Consider the following 17,261-nt stretch of genomic DNA (forward strand, 5'->3'; position numbering starts at 1 on the left):
GGGAACTTGTTAAAAATGCAAATTCCCAGGCTCCACCCCGGAATCATAAACCGTAAAGGTAAAATCCGGCAATCCAGGTTTAACAGATCCTCCCTGTGATGTTGATGCATGCTGAAGTTTGAGAACCCCTGCTCTTAGACAACTTTCGCTTCTGCCAGGCAGTTGGGCTGTGTGCAGATCGCCTTCATCCAACAAGGGGTGGAGCTGATTCAAAGCCTGGTTTCAGTGCTGTGAGGGCTGGTTTGTTCCTGGGTTGCTCCTACTTCCAGCATGTAGCCCTAAAGAGGTCCCAATTGAAAACCAGGGTGTTTACTGAGGGCCCTCCTCCTTAACAGGCCCTGACCTCCAATTTTTCACCCCCAGCCCTGAGGCTTCTGGAAGAGCAGCCTCTAAGCTGCCCCTTAGGAATCAGGAAAGGCCTGAAAGGAAAACGCAGTGCCGAGTGTCAGGCTCGCCTCAGTGTTTCTCTTTCCTCTGGGATCTTGGCATTCTGACCCTCCAGTTCTTGATCCCTTGGTGATTCCCTGAAGCCTTCAGATTTCCCTCCCACCACACACCACTTTTCTAGCTGTTGTTGGAGGTTTGGCGTGACATGACTTAGTCTGCCCGGCTGAAAAAGGAAGCCCTCTATCCTGTTTTTATTCTCTCACTAGGAATCTAGAGTCAAAGTGAGCATTTAGAACAGTTCCCGGCACGTAGTCAAAAACTCAGTAAGTGTAAGTTATTCTTCTTCTCCCAATAAAATCCTAGAGTCATATTGAGCTGAGGTGTTAAAAATCAGCTCCTCCTAAATCTCTCATGCATTTGACAGATAAGCAAACCAAGTCACACTGTATGATTGGACTCCAGTGCAGTTGGACCCAGCAGGAGGCTGTAATTGGACTCCAGCGGATTCCTGAACGGTTTCCTGCCCCTGGTCTAGAAGGTGGCAGTGTGCTCTCCATCCCTAAATCAGGGAGTGGGGAACCTCGGGCCCAGCTAAGTTCTCAGCTCAGAAAAAGGCAACCTGGGTGCTGTGGCCTCAGAGCCACCGTCTCTCCCTCTCCCATTGTGGGACGCAGACCCACAGCCCCAGCTGCACGATTTGGAGCAATCTTAGCTTCAGAATTCCAGATCCTCTCATATCTTTCCTCTGAAGCAGAGTACACACACGCATGCGTACACACACACACACACACACACACGCTCATGCATACACACACACACGTGCGTGGGCACACCCACCCACAGGTCCTCAGGTCACCACACAGGGTCTGGAAGGCACACACTGTCCAGGGAAGACAAAGCCACAACAGTGGTGATGATAATTGTTCTGCTCTGAATGCTGGTCCCTTACTCCAGGAAACAGGGACAGGCAGACCCAAGGAATGGGCTGAAATGCCAGGCCAAGCCTAGAGCAGGAAGGCTGTGTCTGGGGACCTGCCACCCTCTCCTTCTGGTCAGGACTCTGTGATGGGTCTCCAGGATCAGGTCTGCGAACTCCCCATGTGGCCCTGGTAGGATATGGGGTGAGTATGAGCTGTATAGAGAACCGTGACCCTTGGCTGGACTGTGAGCAGATGCAGCTGCTGCTAACTCGGATTGCTTCATGGAAGCAGAGGTGTGTGTGGGTGTGAGTGTGTGTGTCTGTGTGTGTGTGTGTGTCTGTGTGTGTGTGTGTGTATGTGGGGGCAGGCTTTAATGCTGTGCTCAGCTGCCAAACCTAGAAACAACCCCTCAGCCTAAGGAGGTTTTAAACTGATTTTAGATAATTTGGCTCAGAAGAAATCGATGCACTTAATCTTTTTCTGGTTTAAAAGTAGTACATGTTCATTGTAAAAATAATAATAATAATAATAAATATGGAAAACGGAAAAACCAGAGTGTAAAATAGAAAATGAAAAGCACCTGTGCTCCCACCCCTGGAGATAATCACTCTTGACATTTTGGTGGAGTTGAGATTACATGCACTTAAACCATTCTCTTTTCTTCTTTCTCACTGAATCTGCAATGAGTATTTTCTCACGTCATTACTCTCTGTAAACCTGTTTGAAGGCCTCGAACCACCATATTGTGCACAGTAATTTATTTAACTTGTTCCCAATTGCTGGACGTTTAGGTGGCTTCCAGTTTTTCGTATTGTGTAAAGCCAGGACCATATGCCTTTGCGCTGAGAAGCCCTGCTTAAAGGTACCATCAGAGTGCAAGGGAGGAGGAAAGCCGGGAAAGGCTAAGTGTGGCTGGGATTGCAGAGGCTCAGCTGGGTGTACTTTGACCAAGAAAGTCTGACAGGAGCAGTGATGGGGGAATAGGGGGATGAACTAGGATTCAGCTGCCCCTGCCTGCTTTGAACAAGCAATCTTCAAATTCCCCTATGGTCTTCAGGTATCTTTCCATCCCTCCTGGAGAGATCAGACAGGAGGGCAGTCCTCCTGGTGAGGCAGAGTGTAGGGCAGGGTGAGTCAGATGCAATAATCTGCTCTGTGGGCCCTGGGGCTGCCCACTCCCACCCCAAGGCCCCTGCATACCTCAGCCCCCATGGATGGTGACAGCACAGTGTACCTGACTCGAGGCTGCAGGTTGAAGGCACATACATTATGGCCAGCTGGGGGAGAGGCTGAGGACCTTAGGGGGCCATGTCCTCCATTCCCAGAGGGTGGGCAAGATGGGCAGGGGTGGAGGGCAGGGCTGCGACTGGGGCAGTACAGGGGCAGTCAGGAAGCTGGAGATGAATCCATGGCTCTGTTGCCCATCTGGAAAACTGATGCCTTGCTTTCCTTTGCCTTCCTCAACCTGATCAAGGGGCTACGGTAGGGAAGGGGATGACTGTTCCCCTTACTAGGCTCTGCATGTGTTCACCTACCACCAACCCTCAAAAGGGGGCAGAGGACAAGAAGACTTCACTTCTGTGGGGCTCCTTAGGGGCACAGGATCATGGAATGTTAGTGCTACAGTTGATTGACATCAGTGGCCATTTCACGCAATCACTCATTGGGGAAACTGAGGGGCCATATCAAAAAGCTAATGAGGGGTAAACCAGACATGGAATCCCAGTGTACCTGACTCCATACGGCTTACGGTGCTCACATGCCCTCAACCCCACACCTGTGGTCACATCTACTGGGAGAAGGGAGACCATGGCAGGGGCTCCAAAGCTGCCCTTGGAGGGCAGAAGAGACCAGTCCTGCTGGAAATCTGCCCAGAGGAGCCCAGCCACAAGCCCAGCCCAGCAAGGCCTCTGCTTTGGGCACTCCGTGCTCCCCACCTGCTGGAAGATGCCCTCCACATCACTATAATCCAAGGGGTTCCCTGTATTTTTGACCCCCAGAGAGGAAAGAGGAGGCCCTGCATTTGTGAGCACTGAAGAGCTATGATGCAAGCCTGCATGACCTGCCCAAGCCTGTGTGCCCCATCTCTGCCTGTGGAGAGGCATCTGCCACAGCTGCGTGACACCCTGTATGGAACTCACCTCTTGTTAATGTACCAGCAGGGCCCTGAGGCCCATGGCAGCCCAGCGTCTCCAGATCATCTATGCCCTCCCTGGCGGAGGAGCTGGTGCTTGGGCCACATCCCCTTCTCTGAGTCCCCCCATGATTGTTTGTTAGATGTTCTTGGAGCCCAGCTTAGAGGCAGCCACTCTTGGGTTCACAGCTGAGAGCCATGGGCAGTGTCTTCTTGTCCCTTTCCCCTCATGCAGCCAACAACCCCCACCCCACTTCCTAGGAAGTCAGCCAGAGGATCCTGACGCCTCATGGACACACCCTCAGAGTCTTCGTCCAGGCCTGCCTGACCCACTCCTCCCTTGCTCTGTCCCAATACCTGGGCATTGTTCCTGGAGCCACGCTCTGTCTTCGGGTTTCTTGGGACCCAGCTTCCTAGCATCCAGGTATTTCTCTTGGGGCAGAAGCAGAAACTGCTCTTTTCCAGAATTTGGCTGTGGATTCTCATGGGGGCTGGGACTGGAGAGGAGACTAGGTAACCGCAGCCCTGGGAGCAGCAGGGTCTCCCTGCACTTTGCCCTTCACCCTTAGCAGAGACCTGCTGGAAGGCCAGACATGGCCCCAGGTGGGTGACGCCAAGGTCTGAAGCCCAGAAGTCAGGGCGGCAGCAACCCCCTCTCTCAAAATCTACCACACATTCTCATCCCAGCCATCTCTTTGGCTCCACAAAACAACTTTGTGGGGATGTATGGATGGTAATCTCTATTACCATCCACACCTTACAGATAAGAAAACAGAGGGCACGAAGATCTGCCCAAGGCCTCAAAGCCAGGACTGAATTCCCGATCTTCAGATTAGAAATCCAGGGCAAGACACAGCCCCATCACCCTCCAGCTTTGCGATGGGCCAAGGAGGGGGACAGCAGGAGGTCCCTGGAGCCCCTAGACTGCCCCTTCCCTCTCTCCATACCCCACTTGCACTTGCCACACCCCAGTGTGTGTGGGGGGGTTGTGGCTTCCCAGGTGCTCAGTAGGTGCTCAGAGCAGCTGAAGGAGGAAGGGAAGCCCTGGATGTCTCCATACTTCCAGCTGGGATATGCAGGTCCAGACCTCAGCACCTAGGAGGCCCCACCTTAGATCCTGCAGGAACTTCTGAAAGTCTCAATTTGCCTTAGGGAGGAAGTTACTAAGGTGTATTACTAAGGTGTATCCCTCTAAGACCATTGCTAGGGGCAAGCATCCTCACTCAGTAAGAGCTGACAGCTGTGAGCACACACCATGTGCCAAGCTCTGGGCTAAGCGCACTCCCATTCGACCCTAGAATGAATTCTCTCTCAACCCCAAATCCCACCTGCCACCGAGTCCTGTCAGTATCTCCCAGGATCAGTTCCCTTTCCTCCATCTATACCACCACTGAACTCCAGTTATCTTCGCTTGCTTGCAGCCATAGCAAAGGCCCCCTAATGGGATCAGTCAGTCCAGACCTCTCCAGTCCACTCCCTACACACAGCCATGGGGAAGGCTTCAGGACCCAGATCCCACCCTAGCACCTACTCTTAGACTCCAGCAGGGCTGCACAGTCTGGCTCCCACACCCCATCTCACACCTCCATCTGTGCCCTGCACCACACCTGCCTTCTCCTGTATCCAGCCACGGGGCCTTTCCACACATTCTTCCTTCTGCACGAAATGTGTTCCCCATCCTCTTCACCTCGTTGACCCACACACACTCTTCCTTCAGATCTCAGCTTTATGGCCTTCCCTGGGTCTCTGTGTTGGCTCCTCCATTGTGTGTGCTTACATGCACCTGCTGTACTTCTTCAGGACAGAGATGTGATTTTACACTTGTCTTCTCCATCAGATTGGAAGTTTTGTGAAGACAAAGCATGCATCTGCTCCCTCTCCCTACTTCTCATCTTTCTCACCGTGGTACCCCAAGCATCCGGTACAGTGCCTGGCATATAGCTGATGCTCAATAAATATGTGTTGAATGGACAAATGACCAAGCCAACTCTGTGGGGCAAGCACTACTGCCAGCCCCAATCCACAGACAAAGAAACGGAGGCCCTGAGAAGTGAAGGAACCAGTTCCAGGTCCCGCATCTTGCAAAGGGCAAAGGCAGGGTTTGAGCCAAGTCAGACTGCAGAACCCATGATCTTCACCACTTTGGGTCCTGCCTCCAGTACCCTGGCCTCAGTGCTTGTCTGTCTTGCTCTTCTGACAGGCTCTGAGGACTGCTCGACTGGCCCAGGCTCCCCTCCCCAGCAGCTGCCCCCAGAACTATGGAAAGTCTGAGTGAACTACAGAACCCGCTGCTGCCCAGGAGCCCCTCCCACCTCCACGGCCCCTATCCCTACCCTGAGGCCCCACCCAGCTGGTCCTACCAGGAAAAGCTCTACTCCTACCTCCTAGGCAGCGCTGGGCCTGCTGGAGCTCACCAGCTCCTGGACCCAGGGTCCCTGCAGCTGGCCGTAGAGGCCTGGTACCGGCCCAGCTCCCTCCTGGGGAGAGACAAGGTCAAGGAACCCAGGGCAGGCAGCTGTGAGACCAGCTTCACAGAGGACAGGGAGCCCCAGGAGGGGCCCCCAGAGCAGCCCACAGGACCTGGCCAAGCTGCAGAGAATGTCACCATCCAGACTGTGTCCTACGGGGTACAAGAGGAGCTGCGGGACCAGGAGGACGACCAGGAGGAAGAAGAGGTGAGTGCATGAGGTTTAAATGCAGATTCCAACCTGAGCAACACAAGGAGACCCCGACTCCACAAAAAAGTTAAAAATTAGCCTGGCATGGTGGCGTGTGCCTGTGGTCCCAGCTACTCAGGAGGCTGAAGAGGGAGGATTGCTTGAGCCCAGGAGGTTGAGGCTGCAGTGAGCTGTGATTGCGCCACTGCACTCCAGCTTGGGTGATAGAGCAAGACCCTGACTCAAAAAAAAGTAAATAAATAAAATACAAGTTCCCAGAGCCCCATCACCAGGTATTGAGATCTAATAGGCCTGGATTTGGACCCAGGAATCTGTATACTACCAAAGAAAAGGGACTTGGGACACAGGTACAGCCCATGCTTTGAGAAACACGAGCTTTGAGGTGCCTATTTCATTGTTCAGTAGCACTTGTTCTTGTTTTCTTAATTATATAAATAATTTAAACTCAGCACATTCAAAGATAACATTTTGGTAGATGATTGTGTAAGTAAGTCTCTTATTCACATTTTCCCCCAGCCCACTCCCCAGAAGAAATCTTGCTGTACATAGTTTTATAATCTGATTGTATTTCTCTAAGCAACATATTTGAGTATTGCTCCACGTAATTTAATGTATTCCTGAGAGGTGATTGTTAATGGTTACATGGTCTTCCATTGCAAGTTCTTCCATCATTTATTAACACAGTCTCCTGGTCACTGGTCATTGAGATTGTTTCTTTTTTTTTTTTTTTTTTTTTTTGAGACAGGGTCTCGCTCTGTTACCCAGGCTGGATTGCAATGGCACGATCTGCAACCTCCGCCTCCCAGGTTCAGACGATTCTCCTGCCTCAGCCTCCCAAGTAGCTGGGATTATAGGCACCTGCCACCACACCCAGCTATTTTTGTATTTTTAGTAGAGAGGGAGTTTCATCATGTTGGCCAGGCTGGCCTCAGACTCCTGACCTCAGGTGATCCACCCACCTCAGCCTCCCAAAGTGCTATGATTAGAGGTGTGAGCCGCTGTGACCAGCCCATTGAGAGTGTTTCTCTTCTTTTACAATTGCTATCCTATGATGAACAACCCTCATGTAGGTATTTGCCTTCTTTCCTCGTGATAAATTCCTAAAAGTGGAATCATTGTGCCATTGTTAAGGCTTTGGTAGAAAGTGCCAAGGCCAGCCTACACCCCCTACCTGCGGCAGAAGAGACTGCCTGTTGCTCCATGTCACTGGCCACTGGGCATTGCCTTTTTCAAAACCTCTTGCCAGCCTGCTGGGGCTGGGCTGATCCTGGGCCTGGTCACTAAACCCCACTGTTTTGCAGAGCGATGCCACTTCAACGGAGAGTGAAAGTGAAGACAACTTCCTCACGCTGCCTCCCAGGGACCACCTGGGCCTTACTCTCTTCTCCATGCTCTGCTGCTTCTGGCCACTGGGCATTGCTGCCTTCTACTTCTCCCAGGGGGTAAGAGCACCTGGGGCCCAGGGGCTCTTCCCTGGCCCATCCCTCTACTTGAGGGCTTGGCATTGCGTCTACAGGATGGGGTCAGGGGCCTGGCAGGCTGGGCTGTTTTGCTGGCTGTGGGGACACTCCTGTTCATCAGCATGTCTCTCTCCCTAGACCAGCAAGGCCATCTCCAAAGGAGACTTCCGCCTGGCCAGCACCACCTCCCGCCGGGCCCTCTTCCTAGCCACACTCGCCATCGCCGTGGGGGCCGGTCTCTACGTGGCCGTGGTGGTGGCTCTGGCAGCTTACATGTCCCAGAACGGCCATGGCTAGTAGCCACTAGGGCCTGCATCCTGACTCCCCTGCCCACCTGAGGAAGCAGTGGGGCTTGGGGTTGCAGACGCTATGGAAAGGCCCAGCCCCTGAAGATGATCCCGGGAGAGTGGCTTGCTGAGGGGGAGACCCCCATTCCGCAGCCTGCAGAGCTCAGCCTTCACTTCTGCTTGCCCGCTGCTCCCAGCCCCAGAGCAGGGCCCGGGGCCCCACTTTCTAACCCAGGCTACAGACGGGAAGCAGAAGGCCGGGCTGCCCACCAGCCCATCCCAGCGGGGCCTAGCTCAGTCCATTCTGCCCATTCCCTAGAAGATCTCCTGCCCTACAGCCAGCCCACCACCTACCCTGCCAACCTCCCCACAGAGAAAGAGCAGGAGGTTACGGGGAGGAAAGGGGATGCCCAGGGCACAAGGGGACCTGTCCCAATCCTTTCAGCCCACAGGGATCTTCACCTGGGGACGGCCTGAGCTTCCCCCAGCTCCACTCTCTGGCCCCATCATGCCCAGACCTCAGCAGGCCAAGAAGGAAATATGTGGCGACACGGAGGCCTCTTGCTGTCTCTGATTCTACGGGGTGCTTATCTCCCCATGGGCTTATGAGGCACTGTAGATTCTAGATAGGGAAGAGGAACCTCGGTATGTAAACTCTGAACCAAGAGCAGGTTCTTGGAGCTTCTTTATGTGGGTGCAAAAGGCAGTTGCAATGACAAAGAGTCCTGAAATATTGCTGAACTACATGAGTCTTCCTACTCTCCCCCCACTCCCCGCCCCCATCATTGTTTTCTGGGCTTTGCCTGGGGGTCCATGAACTAGTGCCATCACAAGTAGACTAGACCCAGAGAGTGCCCTCAGCTCACCAGCCACTGAGTGCAGGGCCCTAGGTCCAGCCCGGCAGAAAATGCAACAAGGAGAGACCCTAGGGAGTAGTATAGATGAGGGAAGAGACTCAGGGAAGGAATGGCCTGCTGAGTAGTCAGCAGTGCTTAGGAAGGCTTCCTGGAGGAGGTGTCCCTTGAGCGGCATGAATATAATTCATCTAAGGGATTTGGTCACATAACTCTTTGTATTTGTAGGCTGGGGTGTGGCAGGAGCCTTCCACTGGAAGCTTCCAGGCGGTTTGGATTCTGCCTGGAACATACGGGCTGGAGCCAAACTACAGCCATTCCTAAGGGTTCCACCAACTCAAGGAGGAACGTCAGGCCTGTCTCTCAAAGACCAATGATGTTTTCCCATCTCTGAATGCTAGGGGGTCAGTGGTGGGTACCTGGTTACCCTTGGGGCATCTTCACTGATACCTCTGCTCAGGGCCGCTCTCAACACCCTCAGCCACTAGGGCACATCCAGAATTTTAGAGACATTCAGGTAGGCAAGGGGGGAGCACCAATGTGAGCAGGCCTGTCTGGACTCAAGCTACAGGTCCCTGCTGTGCATGATGTGGGAACGTGGTCATTCCCATGCCCCATATAGAACCCAGGGCTGTGGCTCCCCCACTGAGCATCCCTTGTCCCACTGTCCTCCCCTGCCTTGGGCACTGCCCAGCCCTCCACTCCTGCATCACAGCAGTTTTAAGATTCCATTATTGTACTGATTTATCCTTGTAATAAACGTTTCTGTAACACCTGGTGCCCTCCAGGTCTCTTGCTGTGCTACTTGCCCCGCCTTTGCCTGAATCCCATTCTTCTCCAAGACTGACCTATTGCTATGCCTGCTGCTCTGACCCCTGGCAGCCTCCAGAGAGGACAAGCCCATGTATGGGCCTTAGGAGGAGCTGTGGCCAGAATGTCTGCACCATCTCAGGACTTCTCTGCTTGGAGTAGTCTGGCCGTAGGGTGATGGCCTGCATTTGGCTTGCTCTAGGCAAGCGAAAGCAAGATCCATGCCTGAAATAAAAGCCCTTCTAGGCTCAAGAGCCTTGGAGGACAGGGAGGAAGGGATGTGAGCCAGGGTGACTGAGGCTCCACGGAGCTGCCTAGGGCTACCAAGGAGTCCAAGGAGTCCATGCCCCTGCCTCCTGCTCTTGGGTTCACCATCTCTTCCATCCCAGGGGCTGCTCCTGGGCCATGTGGAGAGGAAGGCATCTCTGCCTGTGTCAGGCCCCGGCTCAGCACCACATCTCCAATATCCTCTCAGACCTGAGCCCCCAGGAGCCTGCCTGGGCCAGCACAGGGACTGGCCTGGCCTCTAGGTCACTTGGATGGAGGGCCCTGCGGAGGCAGGTTATGCACATCCCATATCCATGTGTGCACCTACTTGTAAGACACAGCTATGCTTGTATGCACACACACATGCTGCATGGATTGCAAACCCCAGAAACAGAGATTAGCCTGTGGGATGGATATGAGGGGCTGCTGTTGGGATAACATTTATAGAAGCGTGGAGAAGGAGGCAGATCTGGGCAGAGGGAGAGGTCAGGCTGCAATGCAGTCCTGAATGACAGGATGGGCCAACCCACAGGGGAGCCAGAGTTGACCCAAATTGGGGTGAAGAGCCAGGTCTTTCTACTCCCTCTTGACCAGTCATTAGATGTGGGCCACCCAGAAAGAGGGTGTGACCTCAGGCAAGGCAATGGTCTTCAGCTGTGACAACCCGCAAAGATTTGCCCCGATGACTGTTTGCTGCCAGGACCTGCAGCAGCTGGAAAGCTGTCAATCCTTCCTGGAGGGGCCCTAAGCGGCACATCACCACGTTCACCACACCCACCTACCCAGCAGCAGACGCGCTGGTGCCCACCTAGATCCCCTCTGCATTCACCTCCTCACGCTGAAGGCTGCTTCGGTCGTGTTCTACACAGGTTCCCTGGGCTCCCCAGTGGGACCGAGCTCAGTTGCCTGCAGCAGCATTCTGCTTGATACTTGCCCTTCACTGGCTGACTGCCTCTCCCTGCCTCCTTCCCTACTCCCCAGCTGTGCTTCCTGGGATCATCTCATCTCCCAATAAATCACCTACAGTTGAACCCTTGTCTCAGGGTTGGCTTCTGGGAGAAGCCAAACCCCGGCACACAGCGTGCACATTCACACACACATGTACATGTTCCACATATATGCACACACTTGCATATACATGCACTCACACACACGCATACACATACACATAGGCACAGCCACGCACCACGCAAACCTTTGTGCACACACATGCACATGTACACAGGCACAGCCCACACATGCACAAAAGCTGTATGCACACACATGCACCCATACGTGCACCACGTGCACATACAAGAGGTGAAGAAGGAGGCTCACACCTGTAATCCCAACACTTTGGGAGGCTGAGACAGGGGGATTGCTTGAGCCCAGGAGTTCAAGACCTGCCTGGGCAACATAGTGAGACCCCATCTCCACAAAAAAATTTGAAAACTAGCTGGTCGTGATGGATGATGGTGCATGCCTGTGGTCCCACTACTATATGGGAGGCTGAGGCAAGAGGATCGTTTGGACCTGGGAGGTTGAGGCTGCAGTGAGCCATGACCACACCACTGCACTCCTGCCTAGGCGACAGAGTGAGACCCTGTCAAAAAAAAAAAAAAAGATATTATTTTTTAAAAAGGAGGAAGAGAAGGAGGCATGGTGGCTGAGGAGGCTCACCTGGCCCTGCCTGCGCTGTGGTCCCACCCACCACCAGCCTGGCTGGGGCCCAGGAAAGGGCACACGGCAGCATGTACCCTGGTCCAGGCCCTGCTTGGACTGGGCAGGCAGCCTCACAGTCCACAATTCCCACCTCCTTCCCAGCCCTCTGAAATGCTATTCCAGGCTTTGAGAAGCGGAAAGAGAAGCCAAACAATTATCTACCTTCTTTTTTTTTTTTTTTAGATGGAGTTTCACTCTTGTCACCCAGGCTAGAGTGCAGTGGTGCAATCTCAGCTCACTACAACCTCTGCCTCCCAGGTTCATGTGATTCTCCTGCCTCAGCCTTCCGAGTAGCTGGGATTACAGACATGCGGCACCATGCCCCGCTAATTTCGTGTTTTTAGTAGAGATGGGATTTCAGTTGGTCAGGCTGGCCTGGAACTCCTGACCTCAGATGATCCACCCACCTTGGCCTCCCAAAGTGCTGGGATTACAGGTGTGAGCCACAGCACCTGGCCACAATTTTCTATTTTCAACCTTGGACCTGCCCCTCTCCTTTTCACCCCATCCCTACCCTCAGCTGCAAATTCAGGCTCTGTAGAAGAAAATGGAATCAGAAACGAAGGCCTGGGGGCCTCCCTCATGCAGCCCCTAGAAAGGACCCATCTGTGGATCCCAGCGTTGTCCTGATCAGACGCCCACCCACCCTCTTCCTCTGGCATGCCTGGGGCACTTGAGGCTCCTGCTTCCCAGCTCCGCCTGCGTCTGGCTGCCTGAGGCCCCTGGGAGGCATAGGGGCTTCATCTACTCCCGTTCAGGCTGGCTCCTCAGGCTGGCAGAGACAGGCTGGGGGCAGGGAGGGTCCCCTGGGTAAAGGTGCCCGTGACAAGCTGCAATGCCAGCACATCTGTGCAAATATTACCAATTATTTTCCTCACTATAAACACCCAGCAGGAAGGCAGAGAAGCAACCAACCCAAACTGTTCAAAATAGAAACTGAAATTGCTGCATAGGGAAGTCGGGGCAGCCAGCAGAGTGGGGGGGCCCTGCACCAAAAACCCAGCCCCCGTCCCCTCATGTTGGACCTGATGTTGGACTTGCTCTGGCTGCCCCCACCCTTTAACCCCATCTCAACTTTCTCCCCTACAGGCCAGGCTGGAATGGGACTGAAAAGGGCCTCACCTAGGGGACGTGGGATATAAGGGAGGGTGGCCAAATGGGCCCTGTGCGGGGGTGGTCAGATGGCACAGGGAGCAGCCACACAGGAGCCAGGAACTGAGGCTATCTGGCCTGTGGTCCAGGGCAGCTGCTGGGCAAGTGGAGCCATGGGGACTGTGGGCAAAGGAGTGGGAAGAGAGCCTCCCTTCACTGTTCCCCAGTCCCAGGGAAAAAGGGGTGTCCTAAGGGTGGCAGGTCAGGAACCCTGGGGGATGGACCAAGGGGCAACAGTGACCTGGCCCCACTCTGAGTGACAGGAATTTTTCTGATGGTGGGAAGGACTAGAAACCCACTCCCAGAACCCCAGCAACCTTCTCCATCTCTCCCTCTCCATGAAGAGGGCTGACAGACAGCAGGTCCGTGGACACAGCTGCAGGGATTGTCAGAACAGTGAAATACTTCCACAGTAGCTGATAAACAGGCCAAGCCCTAAATCCTCCCAGTGTTTCCCTCTCCTGCCTCCCTGGCCCCTCCCCAGAACTCCAGACCTCTCTGCTCCAGGAACTTAAGTGTTAACGGCTGACACAGTGGGCCCCTCCCCCAAATGCACCTGTCCATGCCTGATTGCCCTGGTGATTAAACGGCCCTGATGTTGCCCCTGGGCACATGCACCACTCATCAGTGTCCCCCTGCGCCCTGCTGCTTCCAAGAGACATGCTCAGCACAGTCCCTGAGCCCTAGGCCTGAGCCCCACTCAGAAGGTGGGGCAGAGGTCAGCGGCCAAAGGTGTGAGTCCCGGAACGCTGCAGGAGGAAGGAACCCGGGAGGTGATCTAGTCACCATCCCTCGTGCTACAGATGAGACAACAGAGATCCAGAGAGGGTTTCCGGTTGCCCAATGTCACCCAGCAAGTCACGAGCCAAGCCCAGGCCTTGCCTCACAGGCCCTGGGGTTGCTGAGCTAGGCTGGTGATGTCTGCTTGCCTTGGAAACAGAAAACCCAGGGACAACTGCTGCTGCCGCCCGTTGAATATTAACAAACTTGCTTCTCTCAGCCTTCCTTCCTCCAGCTTCAAAGGCTTCCCCAACTGGCCCCTCCCTGGGACTGACATCTTGGCTCTTCTATTTTTGGTGGCTTGGTAGGGGTGGGACAGGAGAGCGACAGCCTTGCTTTTGCCTGCCCTGAGCTCATGGCAGCCCCCGGGTGCTCTCTCACCCTCTCTGCCTTGCGGGGAGGCGCTACTCTGGGCGGGGGAGTCCCCACGGGGAGACTCAGATGTTCTGAACAAAAATAAAAGGTGCTCGTGCGGCCCATCTGCATTTCCAAATACTTCCAACCCACATCCCTTGAACTGCTTTTACCTCTCTCCCACTAAAGAGCCAGGTAGGTTTCAAAGCGGGTTCTAGCTCCTCCAGGAAATGACAGAGAAAGAAATTCCCAGGGGGCAGGATCCCTCAGAGGCAGCCAGAAGGGGACAAAGGGGACAATGAGTGTGCTTGCACCAGTGGGCAGGGCTGGGGTGAGGCAGCCGGGCCAGGCTACATTGACAGAGCACCCTGGGTGCACAAAAGACCTTCACACCACTCTCTTTACCACTGAGGCAGGTGTTCTTGTCCCCATTTCACAGACAGGAAAACGAGGCCTTTCCCAGTTCCACAGATAGGTGAATGATGCCTCGGCCTCTGGGAGCCTGCTGTGGCTCCACCCTCACCCACTGCCTCCCTCCCTGAAGCCAACTCCTGGCCATTTTCTCTCCTTAACCTCCTCCAGCCCTGTCCCTAACACTTGCACTCAGAACTGGCTGGCCCAGAGCACAGCCCAGTGGTTAAGAGCAGAGAAGATCAGCCAGGCACGGTGGCTCATGCCTGTAATCCCAGCACTTTGGTAGGCCGAGGCAGGCGGATCACGAGGTCAGGAGATCGAGACCATCCTGGCTAACACGGTGAAACCCCGTCTCTACTAAAAATACAAAAAATTAGCTGGGCATGGTGGCGGGCACCTGTAGTCCCAGCTACTCTTGAGGCTGAGGCAGGAGAATGGCGTGAACCCAGGAGGTGGAGGTTGCAGTGAGCCGAGACCACACCACTGCACTCCAGCCTGGGCGACAGAGCGACACTCCGTCTCAAAAAAAAAAAAAAAGCAGAGAAGAGGGGAGCCCACCACACAGTTCAAATCCCATCCCCAGCCTGTGTGCAACTTCGGGTAAAATGTTGCTTGGTGTTTTAGCATCTGGAAAACGGGGATCCAACCAAACCAAGTCCTGTGACTCTACCACCCCCCAACCTCTCTGTTATTTCCTGCCATCTGCATCTCCAAGCCCTAGTCCAAGCCCCCATCAGCTCTTACTCAGACTCCTGCAGAACCTCCTAAATGACCTGTCACATGATGCAACATGGATGAACTTTGAGGACATCATGCTAAGTGAAATAAGCCAGTCCCCAAAGAACAAATACTGGATGATACCATTTATGTGAGGTACCTTGAGTAGTCACATTCCTAGAAAGAGAAAGAAGAATGGTGATTGCCAGGAGCTGGGGAAGGGAAAAACTGAGATTTGTTTAATGGGCATAGAGTTTGTTTTACAAATTGAGAAAGTTCTGGAGATCTGTTGCAAAACAACATACATGTACTTAATTGTACTGAACCGTACACTTAAAATGGGTAAGATGGTAAACTTTATGCTATGTGTTTGTTTTGTTTTGAGACATAATCTTGCTCTGTCTCTCAGGCTGGAGTGCAGTGGCACAATCTCTGCTCACTGCAACCTCTGCCTCCTAAGTTCAAGTGATTCTCATGCCTCAGCCTCCCAAGCAGCTAGGACTAAAGGTACATGCCACCACACTCAACTAATTTTTGTATTTTCAGTAGAGACAGGGTTTCGCCATGTTGGTTAGGCTGGTCTCGAATTCCTAACCTCAAGTGATCCGCCCACCTTGGCCTCCCAAAGTCCTGACGTGCTGGAATTACAGGCGAGAGCCACCGCACCTGGCAAGAAATTTTAAAAAGTTTATCTGTTTCCTTGTAAGTACCTTAGAGCAAGCTTGTCCAACCCATAGCCTGCGCAGCCCAGGACGGTTGAATGCTGCTCGACACAAATTCATAAACTTTCTTGAAACATGAAGTGTGTGTGTTTAGCTCATCAGCTATCGTTATTATTAGTGTATTTCATGTGTGGCCCAAGGCAATTCTTCTTCTAGCATGGCCCAGGGAAGTTAAAACATTGGACACCCCTGCCTTAGAGTAGGGGAGCACTGTAATTGACACATCTCTTATTTGAGAAGTAGTGTCCATTGCCCTCATCAGGTTTAATTATAAAATTTGATCATGATCATATTGTAGCCTCCCAAAGTGCTCTAGAAATTGTCCGTGGTATACATGAAGCAGCCATGGTGTCTGGAGCACTCTGAAATGCTATCAAAGTTGTATGTATTTTCGAACATTTTTAAAATGAAGAGGCACCCTTGTGTTCTCATTCTGTGCGCTTTGCTGTTGGAGTGACAAGGCATTTAAAGATGTTTCAGGGTTTTTTTTTTTATAAGATGGTGTTAACTATCTGGTTATTGACCAGAAATCCTGAGTTATCGATTGCATATGTGTGTGGTTTGTAAAAAGAGTAAAACAACCGAGGCAGACTCTTGACAGCTCCTTGCTTGGCATTGAGGCTGTGGGGGAAGATGCCTTTTGGAGGGGCTGTAGCTCAGGGCGTGCACTGTGAGGCTGGACCTGTTGACTCTGCAGGGCATCCATTTAGCTTCAGGTTGTCTTGTTTCTGCATACAGTGACAGAGCATTCTGCTGCCATTCTTAGTTGTGGACAAAGAGAGGTCAGCCAGGATGAGAAGTGTTTGCGGGGGGGAGGTTATTTGTTTTAGTTAAGTGTGGTCATTTTTAAACTTTTTTTTTTTGAGACAGGGTCTCACTCTGTCGCCCAGACTGGAGTGCAGTGGCATGACCTCGGCTCACTGCAGCCTCAACCCCCTGGGCTCAGGTGATCCTCCCACCTCAGCCTCCTGAGCAGCTGGGACTACAGGCACCTGCCACCATGCCAGGCTAATTTTTGTATTTTTTTTTTATAGAGACAGCGTTTCGTCATGTTGCCCAGGCTGGTCTCAAACTCCTGGACTCAAGCGATCCGCCCATTACGCCCACTTCAGCCTCTCAAAGTGCTAGGATTACAGGCATGAGCCACCACGCCCAGCAGAAAACTGTTTTTAAACAAACTGTAGAACTCTTCATTATCAGCAAAGCAAGAGACATCACATTGATGAAAATTCAAGAACTGTCTGTATTTAAACACGATTTGTAATGTTCTGGTTTTTTTTGTATGTTGAGAATGCTGAAATGTGTTTGAAGTTAAAAAAAGTATTACATTTTTTAAATATTCTAATACTATTATAAATCTGTCCAGTCTCTTTTCAAAGATGATTTTAATGCAGGGAGAAAAAAAAAAAAAAAAAGCAAGCCTCTGAAATGTCCTCCCTGCCTCCTCCCTGGCCTCTTTTTAGCTAAATTGAACTTTCCTGAAGGCAAATTTGGTCGAGTCATCCTCCTTTGATTAAAGCTTTCAAAGGACATCTATTTCTCTTAGATAAAAAACCAAACTCTTTAACCGGCTTATGAGCCCATGTCACTTCACACCACACCCCAATCTCTCTTCACCCCACCA

The 17,261-nt window shown here is 52.7% G+C and overlaps 1 protein-coding gene across 1 annotated transcript in view; it reads left to right on the plus strand.

Moving 5' to 3' along the window:
* The window catches only part of SYNDIG1L (synapse differentiation inducing 1-like), a 21,526-nt gene extending 12,027 nt beyond the window's left edge, over positions 1-9,499 (plus strand). Inside the window, exons 2-4 of the mRNA XM_011949573.1 lie at positions 5,642-6,116; positions 7,421-7,561; positions 7,718-9,499. Of these exons, the coding sequence (XP_011804963.1) occupies positions 5,700-6,116; positions 7,421-7,561; positions 7,718-7,876 (717 nt within the window). The 5' untranslated portion in view covers positions 5,642-5,699 and the 3' untranslated portion in view covers positions 7,877-9,499. The remainder of the gene's footprint in view (positions 1-5,641; positions 6,117-7,420; positions 7,562-7,717) is intronic.
* The last annotated feature ends 7,762 nt before the right edge of the window (positions 9,500-17,261 follow it).

Source organism: Colobus angolensis, unplaced genomic scaffold (genome assembly GCF_000951035.1).
Source record: "Colobus angolensis palliatus isolate OR3802 unplaced genomic scaffold, Cang.pa_1.0 Scaffold3, whole genome shotgun sequence".
In the NCBI taxonomy this organism is placed as follows: Eukaryota; Metazoa; Chordata; class Mammalia; order Primates; family Cercopithecidae; genus Colobus; species Colobus angolensis.